The following is an 11542-nucleotide window of genomic DNA, read 5'->3' as shown; positions in this document are numbered from 1 at the left end:
GTAGCCGGTGAGCATGATTTGAAGTTTGTGGTGAATTAGAATCTTTTGTTTAATAGATGTTAATAAGATTAGCCCTAGGACTAAGGCAATAGACTAGCCTTCAGATTCAGCTCCCTGGCTTCCTGTGTGCTTGGGCAAATCATGCATCCTTACAAAAGTACTTTTGTGGTTACAGTTTAAATACATCAAGGATCTAGATCCCCAAAGGCTTTAATGGATCCAGCTGTTTGCTTTGCTTTTCCTCAGAGCCAGAACAACATAGTCCATTACCTCTGTTGAGAGTGAACACTCTGCCAGCAGGAACTAATGCTCACTGTATGTTTATACAATTCCTCATACAATGGACCCAGGGACCTGAAAATGGTACCATCAGTCAAGAAATCAACAATAATAGCAATTGAGATGCCAGGACCCAAGCTGGTGCTAGGCCCTTCTGGTGCACTGGTCCAGGGAGAGGCTTGAGGCAGTATGAGAGTGACTATTTTGCAATTCAGGTAAATATAGTTTGATACAGTTCCTACTCATGGCAATCACCCAGTTGTCTTTATAGGCTGAAACAAGAATGCAGGATGGAATTTTGAGGGTCGGCTCATGCAAAAGTCTTGCTAACTCCAGTGTCCATATCTATTAGCCTTTGCCAGGACTTTACCAGAGAAGTTTCAATGGCTCAAACTGCCTTGTTTGGGAGCCCTAGAAAGAAAGATTATCCATTCCCTGAAGAAGTTAGCATGTAACTTACCAAGATGCATTTGCATGGAGCATTGACTAGAATTTAAAACAGCATATTGGTGTGCATGCAGCTGGAAACAGGGCGTAATGCAGTTCCTTTGTTTTCGACGTGCTCACTAGGATTGTACTGTGTGAATGTTACCCCCCAGGAATACCACAATATTCAGATACACTGTGTCATCTTGTAAACAAAATTCTGATATTTTTGTCTCCCATTTTTGGGAAGGAATTCTAAGACAGTGGTTTTGTTAACTCCAGGCACATATCCAGACACAATGTACCTTTTCAAAGGGTGGCTTTCCGATTTAAACAGTTCTACACAGCTATTTCTGTTGGCTTCATGTGTTGAAATATATCAAAAAATAATGGGAAAACCAGATTGGTTTGGCATTAGTAGTCCAAATTACTCCAGTTATTTAATGACTATTACATGTTCAGACAGCATCAGGATGAGGCTTCATAGGTGGGATGGTGCAGCTAAGGTTTAAAGCTATTAATTAACCTCAGACGTGGTAAATGATTAAGGAATTTATGACTGAAACCTTGTTCAGAGGCTTAGATAAGCAAAAGAAGGTGAAATATGCTTGCCAATGACATTTCTTTTTGTTTTCCCATATCCTTGCACGGTCTATGTCCAAGTGTGCACTTGAGATCTGTGACAAAGCCCTGAAGTGAAGGACACAAAAATAAAGAGCCAGCAATGCGGGAAAAAAAAGATACTCTGTGGGCAATTCCTTCTCTCCTTTGGAAAGCCAGGTGTTCCTCAGCTCACGTGTCCTTGTTTGATGGTCTGTATCTGGCTCCATTTGTTTTGACTTTTTTTCCCCCCAGTACCCTTGCTGGACTAGAGTCTTTGAGCAAAATGGAGTGTGTTACTCAACCTACATGTCTTCTTTACCAGCTCTCTTGAGAGGTTGCAGGAGTAATCAGTTTGCAGCAGACATACAGCCAGGAATTATTCAAACAAGGTTATTAAAGGCGTAGTGAAAAGCATTTTAATTAAATAATTATTATTCCATATTCTTGCATTTATGTATCCTCAGAGGTGACCCCAGTAAGAATTCTACCATTTCATTCTAGGACAATATACTTGTAGAGTTTTCCCACAGATCAAGTTTGCCTTCCAGCCTAAAGTACGTTACCTGCCTGAGTAGGAATGTAAACTTTTTGAGTGCCTCCAGTCCTGAATAGTAATGGATCCTTGTTAGGCTTGTTGGCTATGGGCACATCAGACAAGAAATCACTCACTCCCCAGCCATCTCCTAGCGTGTTTTGGGTTTTTTTGTTGCTTGCTCCCCTCCCCTCCCCTCCGCTCCCCTCCCCTCTCTTCTCCTCCCCTCCCCTCCCCTCTCCTCCCTTCCCCTCCCCTCCCCTCCCTTCCCCTCATCTCCCCTCCCTTCCCCTCATCTCCCCTCCCTTCCCCTCATCTCCCCTCCCTTCTCCTCCTCTCCCCTCCCTTCTCCTCCCCTCCCCTCCCTTCTCCTCCCCTCCCCTCCCTTCTCCTCCCCTCCCCTCCCTTCTCCTCCCCTCCCCTCCCTTCTCCTCCCCTCCCCTCCCTTCTCCTCCCCTCCCCTCCCTTCTCCTCCCCTCCCTTCTCCTCCCCTCCCCTCCCCTCCCCTCCCCTCCCCTCTTCTCTCCTCTGGTCTGTGAAACCCATCATCTCCTAAGTATTTGCTCTTTCCAGATGAAGGGCTGACCTTGTGCTAGGCCCTATTTTGGTCAGCTTTCCCCTGCCCCAAGCCTATGTGAGCAGCCAGTGTTAAAAGAACTAAGATAATTTTTTATTATTATTTTATCCCTGGTTATCACTACAAGTAAAGCAAAACACACTGGAGTCACTCAATAAATGGCAATTTCCTAGCTGGAGAGATGCAAGTGTAGACCTTAGGAAAGGCAAGAGCATCTGACCATGTACATCTCGCCAGTATGCAAGGCACTGGATGGCCCCTTTGCTTGGGGCAAACTCTCCCAACCCTGTGCTGATGCCAAGTCTGGCAGGTGAAGAGAAACAACAGCTCAGCATCTTCCCTGGCCATCTTGCTGTACGCAGGGTGCTGAGATATGTGGGGATCTGCACACATCCATGTGCATACACACACACGTGTACAGCGCCAAGGGCTGCAAGGTCTGTACTGGTGACCACTCTTCCTCTTTCCCGAGTGCTGTCACTCATGTAGGATTCGCCTGGAGCTGCCCCAGCCCTCCCCACAGTGTGACTAGCCAGCAAATAGCCTGTCCCTCCCCCAGCCCCCTTCCCGCACTGACCTTGACCTGAATAACATAATCCACTTCAGCCATAAGCAATTGCAGAGAGTGGTGGGTCACCCAAGGATATTTTTCCCAGCTCTGCTGCGGGATGCAGCTCACTGTGGTGGTGCTGCTTGGAAAGGAATTGCTGCTTCCTATCCCCTTTCCCAGGCCTTACTCTCTTCTAGAGATTCTTAGCGATGTTTGCATCTGGTGTTTGATGCATATACAGTAGCCAGCAATACCACAGATATGCAGGGTGTTTGGGGTGAGTGAGTGCCCCTTTAATTATAGCCAAATAATAATTTTCCTCCAGTCCCCAGGAGGTGCTGGGTGTGCAAATGATCCCCATACCGAGTTGCAGGGAACAGGCATTGAACTGTTTGGCAGTTGCAATCAGAAGCTTTTTTTTTCCCCCCACACTGGTCAGCAGCTGTGTTGTTTGTAAAATGAATGGAGCCCTTAACGAAGCAATGGATAAAAACAATGAGAGACTGTGCCTGTCTTTTACAAAGGACTGAGGGGGAAGGGTTGGTCTCTTAAAATATCCTGACATCCTTTTTTCTCACTTATTTAAACATTAGGCACTGCACTGATCAGCTATCAACATAAAGCCTATATTTGGCTCAGTGAAAGCACTAAATCCACACATCAAAACAGCTGGACATATACACAGACTAGGAGAGACTTTCAGATCCAGTGAATGTGAAAGAGTGCAAAACAGGAGGGGAAGAAAAAGCAGATGGCATATAGGAAGAGGAAGGACCAAGTCTCAAGCAGCATTTGTGAGACACTGCGCAATGTGTTGTGTTGGTAGAAACAACAGACTGTGTTACCGGGACACTGAGGATTGCAACAGATACTCTGCCCAAGATGTTAAAACAGACAGGAAGAGGATTCCAGCACTGGAGAGAAAAAAATAAGCAGCTTTGCTATAAACTCTTTTCTCTCCAGCTCAGTCCATCACTAACAGCACATGACATTAATCATAAACCCCCAAAATACATCTAGGTTAAAGTTCCCAGCTGTTTAGTCTCTAGGGAGTTTTAAAGAGAAAAAAACATCCTTCAGTACAAAAATCCCACTGCAGCAATGTTGGATTGGCACAACTTCTCCCATTCCTCCTCTGCAAGGACAGAGAGGGAAAAAGCCATCTTGAAATTTAGCCAAATTTTGCACAGTAGATGTTGAGACCCAGGGAGAGGTGGGGAGAACTTAGATTTCAGCAAAGATATCCTTCACAGTTGTGGTTTTGAGTAATACCACTACAGCAGTAGTCAGGAAGCCTGTTGGTTCTCTTCTACCATTTAGAACCCCAAACTGCCGAGAGGGGAAGTATATATTTCTGGAAACCTCACACTATGGAGTATGAATTTCCACTATGTCACAGAAGCTCCTTGCTCTGATAGATTGACACCTTGAGATAAAGCTGAAAGGCTAGCTCATCTTTTCTAGTTTAATGACACCACAGTGTTCTGGCTAATGCTGTCTCCAAGAGTAATGCAGAACTCAGCATTTGCAACCTCTAGGAAGGGGGTTTATAAACATTTCTAATAAATCTGCCAGTCACTTGCATCTCTTCAGCTGCAGCACAGTTAAAAGATACCATGAGACCAGCATGGCAGGGAAAAGAAGTCCTAGCTCCTTGTAAAAGGTAAGACACCATTCCTCTGTACTGCCCTCCAGCTTTTCTGTACAGGTACACACTGTTCTTTGCCAAATGAATACTTTTTGTTGCAGAGCTGACATTTATAGTGGTCCTAGCAACTCCCTGCCGCTCAGAAGTGCTCGAAGATCCTTTTGTGCTACAAGAAGGCTTGGATGCATTCCTCCCTGTTAAACAAAAATAAACTGCCTAGACTTGACAGGCACACCATGGTGTCCTTGTGGAAGGAATGGTTAGCCATTCCCAGAAAAACTCAAAAAAGAATGTAACTTTGCCCTTCTTTTGTAAAATGAGTTGGAATAGGTTCCTCTCATTTTCATGGGCACAGGCTGTGATTAACCAAATCAAGCCCTTTGCTGGTATCAGTCCAATCATGACTGCTGAATCATCAAATCCAGCAGAGCCTTGTCTCAGATATGCCAAATATTTGCTTTTGCTTCTTCCTATTACAGGACTTTTTGAGATACAGGAGAAAGCAGCAGCCCAAAGTACTTCTAGCAAATTCACAAACCCGTTCGTCCCTGAAAACTCCAGGGCTCTCATCTCTCTTAACCAACACCCTCAGTGAGCAGTTGCAGTGCTCCCAGACCCTTGTACCACTCAGAAAGAAGGAAGCCTACAAACCAGCAATGGGATGCTTCCCATGAAGGGCAAATACTGCTCAAGTTACAAAAAAGCCCCAGTCTTTTGACAGGAAACTAGCAAGATAAATAGAAACTTAAGTTGAAAGAAGATAACTATTTCTGCTTTAAGGATGGAAATAAATACATTATTTCATTCTTTCCTGCACCTTTAGATTCCTCTGCCTCTTTCATTTGGGAAATTCTTTACTTGTGAAAGGTTAATCTTTTCTCTACTTTTCAGAGGACTAAAATGAACAGCATATAGAAATTCAAAGCAGCATCTGTGATTTCAGTCAAGATGACTGAATACCTCTAGAGACTGGTGAGGAACATGTCACACATGAATGGATTCACAGATCAGATTGTGAACAGAAAGGATGCTATGAGCATGGCACCAACTCCAGTGAGGAAGTCAGTGTACTGACCGCAGATCTGTATCTACAGAGGCAAAGAAAACTTCAAACAGAAATTAAATTGTACTCCATAAAAAGGCTCAGTTTTAAAAATACATTTGTTAGAACAAAATTATCCTTTGGTATTTTGAACAACCAGTAATACTTAATACCAAAGTGTGCTGTGTTTTCTTGCTATAAAAAGTAAGCTAGAGTGGAGCAATAAAAGAGCTCTGAGCACTGGGAATGGCAGAGATACAAACAAAAGAAAAAAATGTATCTCCCTGCTTGATATAAAGGAGTGAGAAGTACACACTCTGACTGAGAAAGATTATTGTACTCCTGGTAAAACATCAAGACACCAGACATTGCAAAGTTACAAATTTATTTGTTTTGAAATAAATACAAATACTTCATTAAGAAACTTTTCTTGATAGACTTTACACAATAGCTTTATTCTTTCTGGAAATTGTCCGTTCTTCCCACAAACTGCTATGGATATTCTACACAAGAGCGGCAGTTAGTCAGTACGAAGTAACCTAGATGGTGTTCTTCTGAGCAAGCAATCCCAAAGTATTAACATTTGCTATTTAACTGCTCAGCATTTGAGTGTTCTCATTTGTGTGAGGACTGCAATGCAGCACGTATGCACTGGAGCTTGGGAAATCCTGCCCCACTAGCTAAGAACAAACTTAAGAACACTTAATAGTGAAAATCTGACTGGTGCAAAGGTTATCAAAGCTACTAGCATCAAAGAAAGTAACCCAAGGTTTCAGGAGGCTACGTAAAGATGCAGAACCAGCAGATCATTACATTTATGCTGTCATTAAACACTGTAGTTCACACATACAGTATTGTCACTCCACTACTTTGTGGAATACACTTCTCAGCACCAGTGAGATCTCATCAGAGTTTCAAATCTAGTAATTAGTGGCAGTTGAATGTACAGTATCTAATTACATGCCATCTCACAGTCATTCATCTCTCCTGACAAAGAACAGCTGGATCTGGCTTCACTTACAAAAATCCAAATTTATCACAATTGCGCTGGACACAAAACCTTGGAGCTGCAAAGATAAGAAGCTGCCTGAAGTGAAAATCAAGCTGTTTCTGCTTTGCTGGTACATACTACTTGTTACAGCTACATCAACTTTTGCAGTATGGTAAACCCTTTGGCCCAAGATCCCAAACAGGAAACACTACCTTGCTTATTCAATTTCAATCCCATCCTCATTTGGATAAGCAGGTTTTAGGATCTAGGAGGAGGGAAGGAAAGGAAGACTGGAACTAAATTTCAAAAAAGTGAAATAAAAAAGCTTAAAGATTTAGTTCATCTCAAAGTCACATTAAAGTTGCCTATTTTGGTAGTATATTATTGTACATAGGAAAACAGGCTTGAATACTAGTGAATTAGGTTTATAAATGCACGATACATTAACTTCTCTATCATTTGATGTCAAGCTATATACAATAAATTCAACTTCAGCTTCAACATGAGGCCATATTTGTTTCATTTCCTTTTTTTAAAAGCCATCCATTATAGTGAATTTTTTTCCCCCTCTTTGAAACTCATCTCAAATTGTGCCAGTTTACTTCAAGAGAATGAGAGATAAAGGGGCATGTAACACCTTTGATTTTAAAGGAGGATATTAAGCAAGTCTGGTTTGACTCTGGAGCATTTACAACCACATTAGCTTTTGGCAAGTATCCTTTAGAATTTGGCATCCCTTGAAGGAGGACACAATAGCAGCAACTGTCTGAGTTACAAGAATAATGATAGAGCAAATGAGATGCTTCTTTTCTTTGGTCCCTGTCAGACCCTGGTGGACAGAGTTCATCCTACTGAATAGCTCAAGATTAATACCAGTTATGTTTTTGTGATACAAGGGGCATCCATTACAATTTCACACTGTGACCAGTTTAAACCTCCCACAGCCATCTAACAGGACACCTCCATGGACTTGGGGCTTGATTGTTCAGCATTGCTTGCTGAGTTCGGTGTCAGCTCGATGCGTGTGTCTGTGTGGGAGCGGTTTCTGGCACCATCCCCTGTGTGGGATCGGCTCCTCGTTCCCTCCCCAGTGTGAGATCGGCTCCTTGTGCCTTCCCCAGTGTGAGACCGGCTCCTCTGTCCTTCCAAAGAGGTTACACTGGAGCCAGAAGCAGTGCGGGATCTCATCAGCCTGGTCATGCTAGCAGAAGGGACTGGAAGAAGGTTTTTTTGTTAGTGACTTGCTTCACAGGCATGTAAGGAAGCCCCTGCATTTCTCTCCATCCTCAACCACCCTTGGAGGAGACTTCAGGGTTGAATATATACTGTTCATGGTAGCTCTACATGCAGAAGTACCACCACTGCTCCAGGCATACAGTTAAGGACAGCAAATTACAAAGTTAAAAATTGGTGACCAGGGCGAAGGGGTTCAAGAGAGAGCTATAAAGCATGTTGCTGTGGCTGCAACAATCCACAGGAAAAGCCTTTTAGAATCTTAACAGACCTCTCATTGCTTTCAGACATTCAACCTTTGCTGGTAGCCCAGGATAGCAATGGATCTACATAGCTACAGTCGTCAGAGGAAAATAAAGGAAGCATAAAGCTACAAATCAAAGAAGTCTCTGAACTAATGAGGTTTTATATGTTGTGTGTAGCACACAGATCACATCCTGTGATGCAGTGAGGGGACACTATTAGAAATATCCACCTTAAAAAAAACCAAGATGAAGTAAAGCATACATTTGTGGATATAAGCTGTCTCTAAAGCTCTCTACTTACATAATTTGTTCTGAAACCCCTTTGCCCAGACTCCACAGCAGTGGTTTGTTATTTTTTCCTTTCTTTCTTTCATATTACAAATGCATATCCTATAGGGAAAAGATCTCACATCTGGGTTTAGGAGACTCTCTGGGTGTTTAGGTACCCACAAACTTGGTTGCCAGGTAAACCATTCCATAAAACCAATACTTACTGTATCCCATTCCCTGAACAAAATATTTGAAAGCTTCTGCAAGTTTGGCAGGCTGCAAAAGAAAGACAGTAGTATTGTTTACAGTGCTTAGGAAGTTAGTTACATTACTATGTTATAGATACCACAGATGCTCTATCTTATCAGGGGCATTTTAAATACTCTTTAGCTTCTACTGAATGTCTGAAAATTTAATTTACAGGACACAACTACACTGTTCTCCTCCCTAGTCTGCTCCCCTGACTCATTATTTTACCAGATATATGCATTTGAGAATGAGATTTCCAGAGAAGTGACCACAAGTGGATTAAGCCTGGTGTTAACTTGCTTGTGCAGTTACAGGGGCAAGTGAGTTAAAATAAAGCAAGTAGCTTCACAAAATATAAAAGCCAGTTCACACAGGGTCAATAACTGAGCAACTCCTAATCAGGAGAGAGCAAATGCAGGTAGACAGAGCTGATAGCTATGTTTATAGGGCAAAAAAGATGGAAGCAGAACTGCCTAGGACTGACATTCTTGCAATAAGGCACTCACCATTTTCCTCTGCTGTTGACCTAGTGGCCAAACAAGCTCCACAAGCTCAATTACTGCACATGCCAATATTGCCTATATTTTTTGTATTATTCTATCTGAACCAGCACAAAGAACAAATTTTGTAAAACAGAAGCAATGAACATAAAATAAGGCTTTTAAAAAGCCTTTCCCCCCCTTCCTACTCTTAGAGCACACACTGTTTGTACAGGGACTTCTCAACAGCATGTAATTACAAAGTAATTTTTTTCCTTAAGTTCACGAACACCACATTTTATTGCTCAGAAATCTGTTTAGATGTTAGATCAGACTCTAAAGCTGACTTACTGCTCATCTCTTTTAACTGAAGCAACACCAGAGCATAAGTAAATTTTTACTTTCCCAGCCTGATTTTATTAGAAGCCTTGGAATTTATGCCTATATTTTTCAGAAACTCCAGTTCATTCTCAGTGTGTGCAGGAACACGGTGTTGTTATTTCCTGTCTCCCACTTTCCTGATCTATACTATAAATAGCCCAAAAGAGAATACGCTTTAAAAACACTATTGCTCAAGCCTTAATCCATGTCATCATAGTAGACAGGCATAAAATAATATCTCTGCATTCCCACCTCAGACCTTTCCTTGGTTAAGACTTAATTAGTGGAAATAATGTTCCCTCCCAATTTTAATTTTCTGCTTCATTGCTCTTTAAAGAAAAAAAGAAAGCTCAGATGACCGACTGACATCATTATTTGTGAAATTATAACCATCCTTTTGGCTGACGTTTGGGAACAGCAAGTACCCTACAGGAAAACACCCATTTGTTGAAGTCTGGCACGCTGCAGAACAGGATTAGAAGGATTTCCGTCAGCCAAATCCTACCTGGGAAACTTGAGGGAGCCCACCACAGTCAGCCATCTGAAATGTGGATGAGAACAGCCAGTAAGTGTAATGCCAGAGGAAATAATTTATGCTCAGGATATATTAAAATGACCTTTTTAGCTATCTGGCAGAAAAACATTTCCTTTTGTTGTGAGTAACATACACACAGATGAATGCATCAAAGTAACCAGTTAAACGTTTACAAAAACTACAATTGCACCCAGACCACCTCAAAGTCTCTTGACCCTCAAGCAAAGCATCAGCTGGAGTCGCAAATAAATGTCTTTTTGCTAGGCAGTGATCACCACTTTCTTAGAAACTAGCCTGTTAATCCTGGATACAAGCTCAGCTCTGAATTACAGTATCTTGACTCAGTATCGACCTGAATGACAAACAGAGGAAACAGAACAAAAACCTAAAGCTCAAGGTGAGAAGGAAAAATGGTTTGCTGAGATTGTGGATGGCAAGCATCAGCCTGACTTGCCAAGAGAAGCAAGGAATGTCAAATTAGAAGAGCTATCTTGAGTGCACTCAGTATTTTTGGAGCATTTCATTTTTCCTGCCACTCCACCCCTCAAAGTGAACCCAAAAACAACAGCCCTGTTCCAAGGAACACCACAAGCTGAAAGCAGTTGAGTTGTAAATTACAGGAAACCCCAAATCCTATATAGGATTACTTAGCAGCAACACAGGCCAGTAGCAGGATCTGCCATCAGCCATATCCCTGGGCTGAGCAAAGGCTGGCCACTTACAAAAGATCTGAGATAGGTCATGTATTTTCTTAGAGTCTGCCATGCCCACGTGGTAGGTCAGCAATGTAACTCCCCAGTGTTAGGAGGAAAAAGCAATTTAAAAAAATCATTGTTTATTATAATTGTCACTAACCAGTTCAATAAAGAGAAGTACAGTTAAATGTTCCCAGCAGAAACAAGACCAAGCCTTCTTTACTGTCTGCATGCCATTGCACTCATTCCATTTTACATCATGTAACAAACTGAAGACTGCACCCATACTCTGAATGCCAAGTACCAGCCTAAGCCTTTGCATGATGTTTTGGTGTTTGGAAGCGTGTTTTATCAACATTTTGGAAAATAAGAGTCATTTCCAACAGTAAGATGTTCTGGACTGTCCCCTCATAAAAGGCAGGATGACAAAACTCTGGCTGATAGATCAGCTCTCTATTCACCCAACACTCCTGCTGAGGGACAGGCAAGCACACAAACAGAATGGTTTGGTTTGCACTTACATTCTGTTGCCATCTTTTTCAAACTTGTCAAAATACCTTGAGATCAACTTTGCCAGCTCTAGTCAAATTCATTATGGGTATGTGAAATACTGAGTGTCTGAAGTTGCACCCCTAAGTGTTTTAAATTAGAAGACCTGAGAAATTCCCTGTTGTTGACCTTGACAAGAAGCTCCTAGTCTAGTTTATCCCACTAAAATACTCTTACCCTGAAGGAACTGCTTTTCCCCACCAGAACTGGATCACAGCATATTGCTCTGGTTCTGGGTTTTTTTTTTCAGTGAATCCA

At 42.2% G+C, this 11542-nt stretch overlaps 1 protein-coding gene across 3 annotated transcripts in view; it reads right to left on the bottom strand.

Moving 5' to 3' along the window:
• Nucleotides 1–6025: 6025 nt before the first annotated feature.
• The window catches only part of NDRG1 (N-myc downstream regulated 1), a 71809-nt gene continuing 66292 nt past the window's right edge, over nt 6026–11542 (bottom strand). For all 3 annotated transcript variants that reach the window (XM_068155494.1, XM_068155497.1, XM_068155496.1), the window contains 3 exons: nt 10011–10046; nt 8621–8672; nt 6026–7862 (listed from right to left, as the gene is read on the bottom strand). In XM_068155494.1, coding sequence (XP_068011595.1) covers nt 7597–7862; nt 8621–8672; nt 10011–10046 — 354 coding nt within the window. In that variant the 3' untranslated portion in view covers nt 6026–7596. The remainder of the gene's footprint in view (nt 7863–8620; nt 8673–10010; nt 10047–11542) is intronic.

Source organism: Melanerpes formicivorus, unplaced genomic scaffold (genome assembly GCF_026170545.1).
Source record: "Melanerpes formicivorus ecotype bairdi unplaced genomic scaffold, bMelFor1.0.p_v2 SCAF_32, whole genome shotgun sequence".
NCBI lineage: Eukaryota > Metazoa > Chordata > Aves > Piciformes > Picidae > Melanerpes > Melanerpes formicivorus.
Note: the sequence above shows the minus strand (reverse complement) of the source record. Positions and strands in the feature narration are given on the sequence as shown.